This window comes from Grammomys surdaster, unplaced genomic scaffold (assembly GCF_004785775.1).
Source record: "Grammomys surdaster isolate TR1022 unplaced genomic scaffold, NIH_TR_1.0 150, whole genome shotgun sequence".
Lineage (NCBI taxonomy): Eukaryota > Metazoa > Chordata > Mammalia > Rodentia > Muridae > Grammomys > Grammomys surdaster.
In genome coordinates this window covers 19,959,387-19,975,796 of record NW_021604608.1, presented here as the reverse complement: position 1 = coordinate 19,975,796, position 16,410 = coordinate 19,959,387, and the positions used below count along the sequence as shown (strand labels likewise).

Genomic DNA, 16,410 nt, shown 5'->3' with positions numbered 1-16,410 from the left:
CAGAGCTCCTTGCTGGCCCCATACCCTGTGACATTATAAGTGGCCTCACTTCCATTGCTTCAGGGATCCTAGAACTTGTGTTTCCAGTTTGCCTAAGACAGTCCGTGTGCCAGGTTTGCCCATGGCTGTGCTGGCAAGGGTTGGTCTGAGCCCTGGGTGGATAGAAAAGTAGGCACAGGAGCAGCAGAGGGGAAAGACAAAGATCAGGACCCTCAGAAGGCCCCAGTGCAGCCTCGGCACGGTGGTTGAACAATAGGCAATGTGGCTGGTGGCATCGTGAGTCTTGCCAGGCTGCACATGGCCACACCTCCCATCTTGCCAGGCTTGACTCTTGAACCTCTCCCGGGTCACTGCTTTGATGCTGTTCTGCCTTGGAAACCTGTGCCCCTCTTCCTTCCTTTTCTCTCTCTCTCTTTTTTCTTTCTTTCTTTCTCTCTCTCTCTCTCTCTCTCTCTCTCTCTCTCTCTCTCTCTCTCTCTTTCTTTGTTGTTGTTGTTTTGTTTTTCTTTTTTTGTTTTTCGAGACAGAGTTTCTCTGTGCAGCCCTGGCTATCCTGGAACTCACTCTGTAGACCAGGCTGGCCTCGAACTCAGAAATCCACCTGCCTCTGCCTCCCAAGTGCTGGGATTAAAGGTGTGTGCCACCACCGCCCGGTGTCAGGCCCCATTCAAACTCTATTCCTAGGCACACCAGAGCCAACCCAGAGTCACCACATTTGTGTGTCCTCAGTCACATTACTTTGTGATCTGTGATCTTTCTGTTTTCTCATCTCTTCTCTCTGGTAGTCAAAGCTATCCTTATGACTTCTCTGAACTGGAAAGGACAGTTCTGACAGCTTTCCCTGCCTCTTCTGTTTTATCATCTTTAAATTGTGACCACAGGGTTACTCCCAAAACTCAGACCTGATCGCATGACCCCCTTGCTTAAAATTATTTTGTGAGCCAGGCAGTGGTGGCACATGCCTTTAATCCCGGCACTTGGGAGGCAGAGGCAGGTGGATTTCTGAGTTTGAGGCCAGCCTGGTCTACAGAGTGAGTTCCAGGACAGCCAGGGCTACACAGAGAAACCCTGTCTGGAAAAACCAATATATCAATATATCAATCAATCAATCAATCTATCAATCTATCTATCTATCTAGATTGTGGTCTTCAGTATTTTTCAGATAAAATATTTTTCTTCCTTTCTTTCTTTTTTTTAAGGAGGTGATTTGACAAGACCTCCTCAATCTGACTATAGACAAGTCTATCCCAACTAAATAATGTAACATCTGGAAAAAGAACTCAGTGTAGTTGTTTTGTGTTAGTCCAATGAAACACCCAAAGTAGGAAAATTTTATAAAGAAAAGATTTACTTAACTCAGGGTCTTTAAGGCTTACAATACAAAGCGCATGGCACAAGTCCTGGTGAGCGACCCCTGACTACATCACCTCAGGGCAGAGGCAGTGGTGAGAGCTCCTGGAGACCAAGAGAACCCATCTCCGAGGCTGGAGACTGCCGTCCCACAGTTCCTCTTATGGTATTACCCCAACTGGCTTAAGGATCTCTATACCTTCTAAAGGTTCCATAATCTTCCAATATCTCCACCCCAAGAGCCAAACATCCACAAATGAACACATTTAAGCCATGTCTAAATCACAGAACATGGGTGGCCCTCACTGGCTAGTTTATTAGTTTTTTATATCTTCTGTAATCAATTATCACAAACTTACACCTATATATCATCTTAGAGTTGTGGAGGGCCGGAAGTTTGGAATGAGTCTCGGTGTGCTAACAGCAATGTTCAACGGACCAGACAATCTGCCAATGGTTTTTCAGTATTGTTGCCCCATGGTTCCTGATCCCCAAGACCTGCAAGCATTGCCTGTGTCCTTCGACACCATCTCTTCTGGTCTTTCTCTTTTGCATCCTCCTCCATTTAAAATATTTATGATTATGCTGGGCCTATTTGGAAAACCCAAGAAAATCTGCCCTGGGGTTGCTCGATTAATGATCTTGATTCCCCATTGCCAAGTCACTGGCAGGTTTCTCCGGATTAGAGTTAGCCATCTTTGAAGTCACATTTGATTTAAAGTAGAGAAGCAGCTGAGCTGTGTATAAAGTAAATTAAGGGGCCAGTGAGATGGCTCAGTTCTTGCTGCCAAGGTAAAGGCTCTTGCTGCCAAGCCTGATGAGTTTTTTGTGGGCTTTTTTTTTTTTTTTCTAAACAAAAAATGTTAAAAGCGTGTGTGTGTGTGTGTGTGTGTGTGTGTGAAGGGTTGTTGTTTTTAAGGAAAGTGAATTAAGGTAGAAAGTTAAGCATGAGAAACTAGCTGTGGAGTCTCATTCCCACAGTCTCAGCACTTGAGAGGTAGAAGCAGGAGAATCCAGGGTTCAAGGCCAGCACTAGCTACAAAGTAAATTTGAGGCCAGCCTGGGCTACATAAGATCCTGTCCCAGAAATGAAAAACCAAAAACCCCAAAATTAAAAAAAAAAAATGAAAATAGGAATCTTTCCGTCTTTCTTAATTTTAAATTATAATTTTTTATAACCTTAGCAGGCCTGGTTCTACTTGTACCAAAGTACTGATAGCGGAACACCAGCCCACATATCAGGTAGCTGAACACTGAAGAGGCCGGTCACTAACACCCACGTTCCCCTGAGAGACCCCAGTTTCCTCCTCTAAGAAGAAAGAGTGCTGCCTGCCTGCCTGCCTGCCTGCCTAATTCACAATACTTTCAGGATCAGAGCTGGCCAGGCCTGTGTACAGCTTCACAGTGACCTCCACAGTGAGAGGAGATGGGTCGGTAAGTGTAGCTTGCTGATACAAGTACAGCCCTGTCTATCTTAATTTAATTAAAAGATTACTATGGCAATGACCTCATCCTTAGAGTGTAAAGTAGCAAACAAGGGTGGGTCACCAATATGAAGAAAAAAAAAAAAAACCACCTTCTTTCCCTCTAATGTCTGAAACTAGAATTTCTGTGTGACAAAAGATAAATCTTTGTTGTTGTATTTAATTTTTCTTGAGATAGGATTTTGTTGTGTAGCCTTCATATAGACTAATCACCATAAACTGGCCAGGACAAAATCTTTAATTTGCCACTCGAGACTTGGGTTACAATGCACCCCATCTGAACAAGGCACCCCTGAGGTGTCTATCATGCTGAGTCTACACGATTCATTTCCTTTTATTTAAAAAAAAAAAAAGTTTTACTAGGGACTAAGAGAGAATGAATTTGTTTTGTCTTTTCTTGCTTTAAATCTTAAGCAGGGGGCTGGAGAGATGGCTCAGGCTCAGCAGTTAAGAGCACTGACTGCTCTTCCAGAGGTCCTGAGTTCAAATCCCAGCAACCACATGGTGGCTCACAACCATCCGTAATGAGATTGGATGCCCTCTTCTGGTGTGTCTGAAGACAGCTACAGTGTATTCATAAATAAAATAAATAAATAAATAAATCTTTTAAAAAAATCTTAAGCAGGAATATGCCATGTTTTGTTGTCTGCAATAATAAAGAGAAAGAATTACACAAACTGAGGGCCACCTCTCTTCATCATGGGAGACTGTGAAAAGGCTCCTTTCTCACTTTTTTCTTCATTCCTTTACCCTTGAAAGTTTTCATCCCCTGCATGATTTAACCTAACATGTAGCTGTGCTATTGATTGAAGTTAAGAATAAAAGCATACCCAACCTATCCCCTAAATTATGTATGAACAGCAATTGAACTCAAACATTGGGGCAGATTACAGATGAATTTTATTGATTTTTCTCCAAATATCTAATGTCTACCAACTCACTCCTCCTCTTTCCTCCTAATCTGCTCTTGCTATGATCAAAATGGTCATGACAAACACCATAGCAAAGAAAATCCACATGAAGAAACGGTCTATGACTTTGGCGACCTTCTTCCACTCGCTGCCCTTGGAGTTGGTGGCCTTGTGGTCTTTGAGGCACTTGGCAATGTATTCAATATTTTTTGTCAGTGCTTCATAGCGTGCACAGTAACCGTCAGTATTCTGGGGGATCCCACCCTGGTACCCCAGGTCATTCTTTAAGAGTTTGCTCATTTCCTTCTTTCTGGAAAGGTCTTTGTTTCTGGATGTTTTCAGGTTGGACCCTGGGAGTTTGCTATAAACCTTCATGATTTGTTCTGGCTCCTGGCTGTGTCGGGGGCTGAGACAGCTCTCACCTACATCGTAGACAAACAAGATCCTGGACATATATTTCAGGATGACCACCTTGGCCCAGTGTGGCACTGGTCGGGCCTCAGCCCCACAGAAATGGATATTCATCACCATGATGGTAAGGGCAGTGGAGGCGGTGATCAAGGCCATGGTAGCTATGTAGTATTTTCCTGGAATGAAAGGAGTAACAGCCAAGTTCATTTTTATATCTCTTCATATTTGATGAAAAAGAGTCAAATACGGTTCCGAAGAAACTGGTCTTCCCTGGTGGTCACCAATAGAAACTTTCGAATCTGACTAAGTTTGAAATCCAGCATCATTACCCCCACTAGACTCAGAACCAAAGTAACGTATAAAATCATGTTGAACTTTGTGCTCTATAAAACAAGTGTAGTAAGAGTCCAGCTTACAAAAGTACTTCTGTTAGGTATAGCAGAAATGACACCGTAAAGTTCTCGGTACCACCCTGGACTATAACTTAAACGGTTCACAAACGTTTGCCAGCATGTGAAAAACCAGTCCAATTTCATAGAACAGACAATGAAAGGCCTTTGATTTCTTAGAATACCTCCAGGTCTCCTTGTAATGGAAAACAATCACTGTTGCCTGAGAAAGGAGACAGTGTGCCTGTCGCTGTCTTTAAATGTAGTTTGATTACATAAGGCAAATGTTCATGAAAAGCAGCAAAGAAAGAAAGACATAGGAAAGGTACAAGTAAATGAAATAAGTACTGAACAACAGGGGAAACAAACTAGCAATTAAAGCCGGAGGATGAGATGATTCCATGGTGAGATCACGTGCTCTGTAAGCATGGGGACCTGAGTCTGAGTCCCTAGCATCCAAGTAGAAAAGCACCTGTGGTTCCTGATGCCTGTACTCCCCAAGCTCACAGACCAGCCAGCCTAGCTGAAATGGAGACCTTCATTTCAGGGAGAATTTCATGCCTCGGTGCAGTAAGATGAAGAGCAAAGGGGAGGTCTGCCCTCGCCTCAAGTGTGACCTCGGATGTGAGTGAACGGCCATGGGCACCCAGTCCCAGCCCCGTCCTCATCCCCTACAAACAAAGCCAAGGACAGGCTTCTGAAAAGAGGAATAAGACCGGGCACAGAGATCTACACCTGCAATCTCAGTTTCTCAGGATGTGGAAGCAAAAGGATGCTTGTATCCCGGAGGTAAGGGATAGCTTAGGCAACACAGAGCCACTTTCAAAAAATAATTTAAAAAAGTAATAAATTTTTAAATGTCTTTTCTTTGTTTGGTTGGTTGGTTGGGTTTGTTGTTGTTTTTAAGACAGCGTTTCTTTATGTAACCCTGGCTGTCCTGGAACTCACTTTGAAGACCAGGGTGGCCTTGAATTCAGATATCTGCCTGCCTCTGCCTCCTGATTTCTAGGATTAAAGAACTGCACCACTGTGTCCAGCAAAATGATAAATCCTTAATAAGGTCACTCATGGGGAGAGGAGAGGAAAGCAGGGGCTTTAATCCTAAAAAATGGTAAGAAAAGGTGATTCATTTCTCCTACAGACGTATTTGGGAAAGTTTTTTGTAACAGAATTCTTTAATATCTTTTTATTTATCTTGATTTTTTCAGATAGAGTGTCAGGTTTGCTCAGGCTGACCTTGACTATGTCACACAGCCGACGTTGATCATGAACCTCTAATCCTTTAATTATGGGCATGTATTATCATGCATGATTGTATGTGGTGGTGGGGATTGAACAGGTCTTCTTTCTTGTTAGGCAAGAGTCCTACCAACTGAGCCGTATCCTTCATGGTGACTTTTTTTATTTATTTATTTTTCCGTACGTATATTGAATTTAGGACTTCCTACTCATTAGGCAAGTGCTCTTCCATTGATATACACCCCTGTTCCCCAGAGTGTCTTGATAGATCATGAAAAAGCAGGCTTGGGTTGAAGAATCCAAAATCTGATACAGGAAAGCCTAGTGACGTAAATGACTGCATTAATGGGTGAAAGAGAAAATGTTTATGGTCATCTTATAAATGGAGACAAGACACTTGGTAATTGCCTTGTCCAGGACAGCGTTGACAGGCCTGTGGCAAAAGAGCTGGAAATGAATTCATTGAAGACAGGCAGAGTGGAGTGTGTTAGCTTTACTGTGATGCAGCCGCAGTGGCCAGATGGTAGAGAGAGAAGCTTCCCAGGAGTAGGTGAGGGATGGCTTTTATGGGGAGGGGAGTTGAGGGGACAGTCAGGCAGTGCTTCAGTGTCATGGAGTCCCTGGGTCTATTGTGGTTAGTAGCAGCCTGGCCTTGGGGTAATTCTCTTGTCCTGAGTCAGAAATAGCCCAGTGTGACCTCCCATCATAAACCACAAGCCAGTGCCCAGAGTTTGCAGCAGTGGCTTGTTGTGGTTGAGTCTTCTTGGTGAGTTGACAGCCCTGCTGGGAGACAGCATGGGCCTAGCCCTCAGTCCAGCCTGATCTGAAGCAAACGCAGCCCTGTTCTAAGGTTAGGATGGCTCAGCACAGCTCTCCATCCCAGAACAGCATTCATAATGTTGTTTAACATCCATTTATTATTTATTAAAAAGTCCAGATTAACTATAAAAGGAGTGTGAGCCAGAAACACTCAGGAAACACTACTTGTCATAGAGACAATACTGTAAATATGGTCCTGTAAATTCAAGAGCAAAGGGGCTTTAGCTCTTGCCTACACGCATGAGGTCCTGGGTACAGTCTCCACTTAGGGGATAAGTAGGGAGGGAGGGAGGGAGGAAGAGAGAGAGAGAGAGAGAGAGAGAGAGAGAGAGAGAGAGAGAGAGAGAGAGAGCGCACTAGGCATTGTGCCTCCCAGCACTTGGGAAGCTGAGATAAGAGACATAGAAACCTAAGTTCAAGGCCAGCCTGGTTGGGCAGTAAGATGCTGTCCCTAATACTAATAACAATGACAACCAAAGGCACGAAGCCCATTTCATAGGTGCTACAAATAAAATGCTGTGATTTTTTTTAATGAATGTTCCCCAAATCCTTATATGTACATTCTAAAAAACAAACAAACAAAAACCAACTGGAATGACTAATGTTCCCCAAATTCTCGTGAGTCATCTCTCTTTAGAAACTTGCTGACTTGTGCTTGCATGTCACTGCTGAGGACGAGAGAGGGACCCGCCACGGATCCCACTTCAGAGTTACTGTTTCTGGTTTTGTTTGAGACAGGATATCGGGTAGTTGAGTCAGGCCTTGAACTCCTAATCTTCTTCCTCCACCTCAAGTGCTGGGGCGACAGGGGTGTATCACTGAGCCTGGCCAGTGTCCATCATTTTTATCTCCAGAGAAGTAATAAAAGGATAACAGTGCCAAGGTTCCTATACCTCTCTGTAGTAGTAGAGAAGAAAACCTGTTTATTTTAGAAAGAAATGTGTGTGTGTCTGTGTGTGTGTGTCTGTGTGTGTATCTGTGTGTGGGTGTGTAGTGTATCTGTGCATGTGTGTGTGTGTTTGTCGGGTTTCTTTTTTTTTTTTCTTTTTTTTTGGGGGGGGGGTTTCGAGACAGGGTTTCTCTTATAGCCCGGGCTGTCCTGGAACTCACTCTGTAGACCAGGCTGGCCTTGAACTCAGAAATCCGCCTGCCTCTGCCTCCCAAGTGCTGGGATTAAAGGTGTGCGCCACCACCGGCCAGGTTTTCTTGAAGAGACACAAAAGGGAAAATCCTCAGAACTTGGGAAGTAAGCACAGAAGGATCAGAAGTTCAAGGCCAGCCTCAGTTATAGAACCAATTACAAGCCAGCTAGGGTCACATGTGACCCTACCTCCTCAAAAAGCAAAAACAAAACAAAAAGGATGTCTCCATAAAAAAACAATGTCTGAATACTGGTTAACTGTATTCTATAGAGTACACATGGCCAAACAGCTTCTGGTGACTACTGTTCTCCATGTCCCTGAGTTCTGAAATTTCTCTTTGTGTTTTATCTTAAAGAACTAAGGCTTCCTTTTGGTACTGGCAAGCATCTGTTATAGCATCAGATCAAGGTGTTGGATCAGAGGGGTCTCCTTGGTGGCAGTAGCAGGAGGTGTTAGAGGTGGCCTCCACTGCAACCCTTGGCTGGGTTACATTACTGTAGACTTTTGTAAACGTATTCTGTGGGCTGGAGGGATGGCTCTGCTCTAGAGGAGACTAGGTTCATAACCAAAATATGAGAAAATGCATTCTGCTTTAGAATGACCAGATTCTTAGATCCTGGCCAATGTTGACATACAGAAAGAGAGAGAGAGAGAGAGAGAGAGAGAGAGAGAGAGAGAGAGAGAGAGAGAGAGAGAGAATAATAGGAACCTCTGTCCTCTGTTTTAGTAAGTGGAGTAAGGCTTCCTCTGGTACCCAGGGTAGAGATCTGACTTGAGACCGAAGCTCAAGACCTGGCACAGTTGCTATGTTTCCTTCTGAGAAGAAAGACCTAATATTGTGAACAAGTAACAGAAGTCACTGATGAGCAGAGGTTTGTCCAGCCTGTATGTAGCTCTGGGTTTAACTCCTGGCATCAGGTAAATTGGGTTTGGTGGAACATATCCATAATCTCAGCACTAAGGGGGAAGAGGGGAGGGAAGGAGGATCAGAAGACTCACTTTTTTCTTGGCTAAATTACAAGTGTGAGGCCAACCTGGGCTACACTGTAAAACTCTGTCTCAAACCCCCCCCCCAAAAAATAGATCAATACAAAATAAACAAGTGTTCTTTTGTGAACCTAGAGGTCCTAAGAACTATTTAATTCCAACAACCATCGCTATAAGCAAAGAGGCCATCTGCAGGCACTGAATGGGTTTCATGAAAACACGAGGCCAATGGCTTCAGTTGCTTTAACTTGGGGCATACACACGCCATCACAACTGCTACAAAGCTAAGCTCCAAGTGTACACTCACCTATCAGAGGGACGTTTTCTGAGGCTGGCATGATCTCTGCCACCATTAGCTGAAATACAGTCATGGCCAATAAGATGGTCACTCCCAGAGAGACCTTCTCCCCAGAGGCTGCTGGGAGGTAGAAACTCAACGGAGCAAGGAACGATATGAGGACGCAAGGGATGAGGAGGTTGACAATGTAGAAGGAGGACCTTCTCTTCAGGAGGAGAGTGAAGGTCACATCTGGGTAAGGCTCCGAGCAGCAGCCATAGGAGATGACGTTCTTCACAGCGGGCATGCCATGAACCTCCCATTCCACATCTTCGATGAAGTCAGAGAGGTCACCACTGTCCAGGGCATTGAATATGTCCACCTGGTTCCCATTGTAGGTCCAGGAACCAAAGGTCAGGTTGCACTGCTGGCTGTCGAAGGGGAAGTAGGTGACATCCACCACACAGGAGCTTTTGGTGATGGCCGGTGAGTCCCAGGTGATGAGCCCATCATACCGCAGGACCACATTGGTGTTCACAGGCTCTGAAGACTCATCGTCAGCCCTGGAGAGCAAATGAGGACAATGAAAGGCACTTGCTGAGGAATCTTACTGACTTAACCCCTGTGCCACACGCTGCCCTGGGTCTGTCACTTCAGCATCTTTGGCAGTGGGTCCCCACTCTCTGTGAGTTTGAAATTATTTCCAATCCACCCTTCTTCACCTCCTGCAACTGGTCTGGACTGCTTCCCTTAGCATCATCCTTAAAGCACCTCAGATCCGTGTTCCCTCCAACCTATTTCAATGCTACCGATGATCTGAACGTCAGTAAAGAGGGGAGCCTGTTGAGGCTAAAATCTGCCTCTCTGATTCTGTTGTCATCAGAAGTGTGTGTATGTTCATTTGAAAAACACAGAGGAAAACGTCATTCATCCATTATCTTACAGATGTTCACTGTTTCCCAGGACACCTTCTTTTACTTTGTCAGCATCTATCCTTGCCTTTTCTAAGTAGGAGAGCTCCGTTTTCCTCTAGAGAGTTAGTCTTCCTCCCCGAGGCATTGTTGCCGTGAGCTCATGGGTACGTAGCCTGCTTGTCTAGCACACAGCCACTGGAGCAGATTTAACTTAGTGGCTGTGTAATGCTGGTCACTTCAGTGCCTGACAGAAGCAGGAGCGCCATTTGTTCAGTTTGTTCTTCAGGGAGAACTGGTGGGATCTACACAAAACCTTGAGAGATCATCTAAGTCAACAGAATCTATGTCAACCCTAACTCTAATCCTAACCCTATGTCAGATCTCATTCTATCACTCTGTGGATGAGTGGTGGTAGATCTCGGGACTCATTGTTACGGTTAATTGCTGCGGGTTTAAAACAGCAGCACCCAATCTGTCTTGTGGTATGGGGCCGCCATCTTCCCAACTAAGCAAGGCCTGAGGTCGCGTGTTCTCGCTGTTGCTCAGCTCAGGCCTCCGGCTCAGGTGGGCCAGAAGCACCTGCCCTGCCACCCACAAGACGCCAGCATAGGAGATGGCTCTGTCAATCTACCACGCTGTTTCCACAAGGCTGGGCTGAGCCCAGACCATACCGCCATCCATGAGGTACCTGGTAGAAATGAGACTCTAATGTTTAAAGATTATCCAATAGCTTTATATATTTGGCAATGCTCAAATAACAAGAGGCTCACACAATTAGAGGTGTTACCCAATACCTAACCTAGATATTACAACTACCTTAGACTGCTGGAGACACGCATACATCCTCCACCATTTTCCCCTCTCTCTCCTCTTCCTTTTTCCTAGCTCCTCCTCTTCCTTCTCCTTACTCCTCCCACATCAGCTCCTCCCAAAATACTGAGTTTAATATAGCAGAAAATATACCGCTACATATCACCCTTCTTGTTAAAATTAAAAAAGAAAAAGAAAAAGCCTTTCTCTCAAAGCAAATAGCCTGGGTTGGCTATGAGACTGTAAGTCTTCAACCTCATCAGAAATTCAGAATGGTGAGATGGCTCAGTGGTTAAGTGCACTGACTGGTCTTCCGGAGGTCATGAGTAACCAGCAACCACATGGTGGCTCACAACCATCTGTAATGAGATCTGATGCCCTCTTATGGGATGTCTGAAGACAGCTACAGTGTATTTACATACAATAAATAAATAAATAAATAAAAGAAATTCAGAATGACTGAATTAACTGAAAATATGGGAAGCACAAAGCGTGGCTTCCAAAACTTAGCCAATTTATAGAGACCGCTGATTACCTGGACAGTTCCTTACTTCAAAATGTTGGAGCATCTGGTCTTCAGCCTTCTGGCCCAGGATCATTCGACAGACCTAGTAATGCAGAATTTCTAAGGGCTGATTTCCCTGTCTAGGCAGCGATTATCAGTTGACTATTCCGCATAATGTGTCCTGATGCTGGACAATATTGTCTGTAGATGAAATGAGGCAATTCTTGCATAGTGGCTGTCTCACCACTACTGGAGTAACTCTAACGATATTCAATTTCTTATGATCCAAGAAGGGGAAGCTGTCATGAGCAGACACATCTCTAATCAATTGATCTTTATTAAAGAAATGTCTGTGCCGTCAATTCTGTGGACTTCTGACATTTTTGAAAAACAACTATCTAGCTGGGCGGTGGTGGAGCACGCCTTTAATCCCAGCACTTGGGAGGCAGAGGCAGGCGGATTTCTGAGTTCGAGAGTTCAAGGCTAGCCTGGTCTACAGAGTGAGTTCCAGGACAGCCAGGGCTACACAGAGAAAACCTGTCTTGAAAAAATCTAAAAAAAAAAAAAAGAAAACCAACTATCTATGTAAAGCAATCTGGACTGTTGTCCATTAATAACTCTGAACTATTTCTAATTTCAATCTAGAAAACACCCTAACAATGAACTCAGAGCCATGAATTTGCTATTAGGCCCTTAACTCACATTGCTTAACCATCTAAAAACCGTTTATAATAGCAGTCATAGAAGGACTGGGTCTAAGCCTTATATTCCTAAAGGTGTTATATAGGCACAATGCCTATATGAGAGTGACAGTATTAATCCCAATTTCATATCAATAAGAAATTCATTCCCATGGAAATTTTAAATTTGTACAAAATAAATTCTTTATCAATGGAAGAGATTATAACTTTAACTTTGTATCAGTTATAAAGATTTCTACCAATAGGTTATGGCTATGTGTAAAACTTTGGAGAATTAAAGTGTAGAGAGGGGAGGGAGGGAGAAGAGTAAAGAATAGTAGAGGGAAAAGAGGAGGAAGAGGAGGAGGAGGAGGGGGAGGAGGAGGAGGAAGAGGAGGAGGAGGAAGGGGAGGAGGATAAGAAAGGATAGATTAGAGTAATAAAGTCTAGTTCTTAGATGTTTGCTTGCTTGGAAGGCATATGGAACATTCTCCTGCTCACTTACAATGAGGAAAGGAGAGCAGGTCAGGACCTTTGGGTAGGCTCTGAGTAAGGCATGGTATACCCAAGGTTACCACCCACCACTGTTGCCTTTTCAAGGGCTCTTCATGACCCCCAGTAGGCTCTGCCCATGGATCCCCTCTCCAGTAGGTCTCATTTTTATCTGAACAATAGAATCCACAGGATATCTCAATCCACAGGAGCTTAGGTTCCAGAATAAAGACAGAGGAACTCCCAGACCACGACTGGAAGGAGGTGGAGACATTGAGCTTGAGATAGCCCAGAGGTCTGGCTCCTTCTGGAGTATAGCCAGTAGGCCAGTGATGCCCACTGCTCTCTGGAGTTTGTGGGAATACAGAACTTCAGGCCACCCTATGGCTACTAAATCCAAATCTGAGTTTTTTCAAGATTTCTAGGTGATTCATGTATACAGTCTGAGAAACATGAATCATCCTATGTGTGCAAGGCCCTTTGCCCTGAGAAGAACCCAAACAGTCCCAAGATATGACCTCTCCTCCATTCTAGAGTCTGAAACCCACAGGACAGATTCCAGATGGCCCATCCTATCTAGCCATGGTAGCGTTACTGTTACATAATCTCTGGATCGTGAGCAGATTAAATCGTATCTCCAGGAAATTCTCACATAGAAGTGCTAGCCTTCCAGCTTACTGAGGAACAGAGCTAAGATAGAGTGGTGGAGATCTCAGGGGGCTGAGGCCGGAAGATTGTCAGGTCCCAGGGAGCCTGAGCTTAACAGAAAGATCCTGTCTTTCGAAACAAAGCAACAAACAAAACCACACAAGAGGAAGAGGAGGAGGAGAAGGAGAGAGGGAGGAGGAGAAAGGTTATTACAGATACAGGGAGCGAAGAGGTAGCTCACTCTGGAACAGGGTGGCCACCTCAGCCTGTATCGGGAGTCTACTTATAAGACAGGGGATTTGGGCACAGAGATTCTGGCACAGGACTCACCAAAGAGAACCCCGTGTGAAGATGAAGTCAAAGGTCAAAATGATGCTTCTACAACTCAAGGGGCACGGAGGACGGCGAACAATAGAAGATGGGGGAGGGGCACGGAACAGGTTCCCGCTGCTCGCTCAAGGAGCACAGGAGGAAATAAATCTACACTTTAATTTTCCAAAGTTTTACACTTAAATTTACATTTTTTTCTTTCTTTTTCTTTTTTTATTTTTTCTTTTATTTTCTTTTCTTTCTTTCTTTCTTTCTTTCTTTCTTTCTTTCTTTCTTTCTTTCTTTTTTGTTTTGTTTTTTTGAGACAAGTTTCTCTGTACAGTCCTGGCTGTCCTGGAACTCACTCTGTAGACCAGGCTGGCCTCCAACTCAGAAATCCACCTGCCTCTGCCTCCCAAGTGCTGGGATTAAAGGCGTGCGCCACCACCGCCTGGCCTTAAATTTACATTTTAAGCCTCCAAAAATGTGAGCTGAGAAGCATCTCTTCTTCAAGTCAGCTGGTCTGCGTGTATTGCTTAACCCTTAGGAAACTGCCTCCAATTTCTCTCCTGAACAGGGGGATATAAAGTTTGATAGTTTCCCAGCTCTAGGCTTTTAGGACCCGATGCTCTGATCATCTGAGATTTGAATAAAGACACAGGTTCACACTCCACATGTGTTTTAAATGTCCCCATGACATGTTTAAGTTTCTACTAAATCAGTAGGTTCATTTCAGAGACTCCTCTACTCCGAGTAGTGCTTACTTGTTGTACAGGACAATGTCCGGCCTCCACACCAGATCGCTGGGAATCCTGATGGAGTCCAGTCCGTCATATAGGTCTCGATCCCACGTGAGGTACGCATCATGCCAGGTTTGGCGGATCCACAGATAGGCTGTCAGAATCTGATTTCTCTCGTCCTAAGCAATTAATCCAGATGTCGCTTTATCCAGTATACACTTCCTGCTTTGGGGCACTGGCTCTTGATAGCAGGAATCTCAAGAGGGCCTTCTTATTTTCAACCCACAAAGGAGACCTTTTAAAATTCTAAGTTTTCTCTGAAAGTGGATCAACTAGTGACACACTTGGGCCAGGAGTCGTGAAATATCTATCAGGTGCAAAAGAAAACATCATTCAAATCTGATAGCTTGTGTGATTTAATCTGTATATGGAGGGAATCACCCGTGTTGTCTTAAAACACCACCTTCCTTTTTAAAAACTGTGGTTACATCCACATAACCTCAAAGTACAATTTTAGGGGACCAGAGGTAAAAGTGTGTACTGTTCTTTCAGAGTATCTGAGATCAGTTCCCAGGACCTACATCAGGCAGCTCCCCACTGCCTATAATTCTAGCTCAGGGGCTCTGACGCCCTCTTCTGGCCTCTGCAGTCACTGCACTAACATGCTCAAACACACAGGCATATACACATAAATACAATAGAATATTAAAATCCACCATTTTAGCCACATTGTAATTGTCAGTGGCTTCCAGTCACCTACCACACTGCATAATCATCACAATTACCTAACTCAAGGACATTTCTGTCACACCCAAAAGAAATGGCCATAGCCACTAAGTAGTCACAGGTCCCTCTCCAAGTCCCTGGCAACCAGTGCTTTGTTTTCTGTCTGAATGAACAGACTTATTTTGGATATTTAATGAATAGAATCATACCACTGTCTTCCTTCCGTTACCCTAGACTGCTAGTGATTATGGCCAGAGCTGTAGGTGATAGTAACGTTATTGACAGTAAGGAACATTTGATGGTGACATGGCTCAGTAGAATGCTTCCTTGCCCTGGCTCTCCCTGCTCCAGCCAGCTGGTACTCAGGACTGCCCTCATCACTGTTTTCTAAGGTCCCACCCGTAGAGACATTCCCTTCTGAAGCAAATGCCTGTTTTCACTGTAACCCTCTTTCCGAAGCGTCACCATCATATGTCACTCACCATGTCCTTTATCTGGGAGAGCGTGACCTGCAGTGTGACGTTCAGCGCCGCATCTGTATCTTCTACTGGACGCAGAGCATTGGAGTAGTCTTCAAAAAGATCACTAAACAATTTCTGGGCGTACTTTCCATTCGCTGTCTCTACGGCTGTTCAAAGAGAAGCACCTGGATCAGCGTTTCAAAACAAGACCATCTCTGGGGTCACAATGGGGGATGGTGCCACACCAGCTGGGGATAACTTTGGAATGAGTGGATGATTTCTTCTTCTATTTTTTTTTTTTTTTAAAAAAAAAAAGCTGGTCTTACCTACCCTGATGATTGAGAGTCAGAAAGAAGTGTGAGCACACCCACCTACTCAGGTCAGTCTTCCTGTTTCTCCAAAGAAAAGGCTCCAGAGGAGCCCATATGAAGCACTGCACTAGCCTCTCACCTCTGATTCCCGAAGCAGCAAAATACATCCAGCAAAAGGAGATGCAGGAATGGGGCCGGTTCATCTTTTCTCAACATGTAGAATGTCCCAGCCAGATAGCAAGGACTCCCACTTCTGTCTGTGAAGGACACAAAGCACCTTCACCGCCACAGTCATGACAGATGGGGACTGCCGGCCCTCCTCTCTGGTAAGCTGAGACTGTGGCTCTAGTAACCTTGATGCCAGGAGCCCAGGGAGGGGGGTTAAGCAGGGCCGCTCTTGGGGAGGTATCATAGCTACCTTCCATCCAGACCAACACCCGACACCTGGAGACTCCATGTAAGAAGAATAGAAACTTGCTATACTTTCCACAGTTGGGGGCAGAGGGTACCAAATCCAAGGAAAGCCAAATCACTGTAGACACAGCCGACACCAGAGACCACCCCTGCCTTTCTAGCAGCATCTGAAGGGGGAGGGGAAGCAGCTGTAGACAAGTGAGTTTCTTCTCTCCCTGTTTCTGAGCACTTCTTCCGTTGTCCTACCAGGCATGGATCTTGCAGAGTAAACAGGTGGGAATACACCGTGCGAGAGGGAATGCTGACTGGGAGGAGAACTGTGAGCTTTCTGGCCATTCTGATCGTCCCCGAATGACAAGACTGACTAGGGAAAATAACAGTCGTATTCCCC

General features: G+C 44.7%; 1 protein-coding gene across 1 annotated transcript; it reads right to left on the bottom strand.

Moving 5' to 3' along the window:
- Positions 1-3,555: 3,555 nt before the first annotated feature.
- Positions 3,556-16,197, bottom strand: Chrna9 (cholinergic receptor nicotinic alpha 9 subunit). Its single transcript, XM_028765340.1, has 6 exons — positions 16,096-16,197; positions 15,745-16,023; positions 15,316-15,461; positions 14,132-14,286; positions 9,040-9,572; positions 3,556-4,332 (listed from the first exon to the last, which is right to left on the bottom strand). Exons 2-6 carry the CDS (start codon positions 15,806-15,808, stop codon positions 3,791-3,793), a joined length of 1,440 nt encoding a protein of 479 aa, XP_028621173.1. The 5' UTR covers positions 15,809-16,023; positions 16,096-16,197; the 3' UTR covers positions 3,556-3,790.
- Positions 16,198-16,410: the final 213 nt, after the last annotated feature.

Coding starts and splice junctions, on each gene's coding strand:
- Chrna9 (XM_028765340.1), bottom strand. CDS start 15,808: ATGAACCGGCCCCATTCCTGCATCTCCTTTTGCTGGATGTATTTTGCT. Junction 15,462..15,744: donor TGCTGCTTCGGGAATCAGAG/GTGAGAGGCTAG, acceptor CTCTTTGAACAG/CCGTAGAGACAGCGAATGGA. Junction 14,287..15,315: donor TCTCCCAGATAAAGGACATG/GTGAGTGACATA, acceptor TTAATTGCTTAG/GACGAGAGAAATCAGATTCT.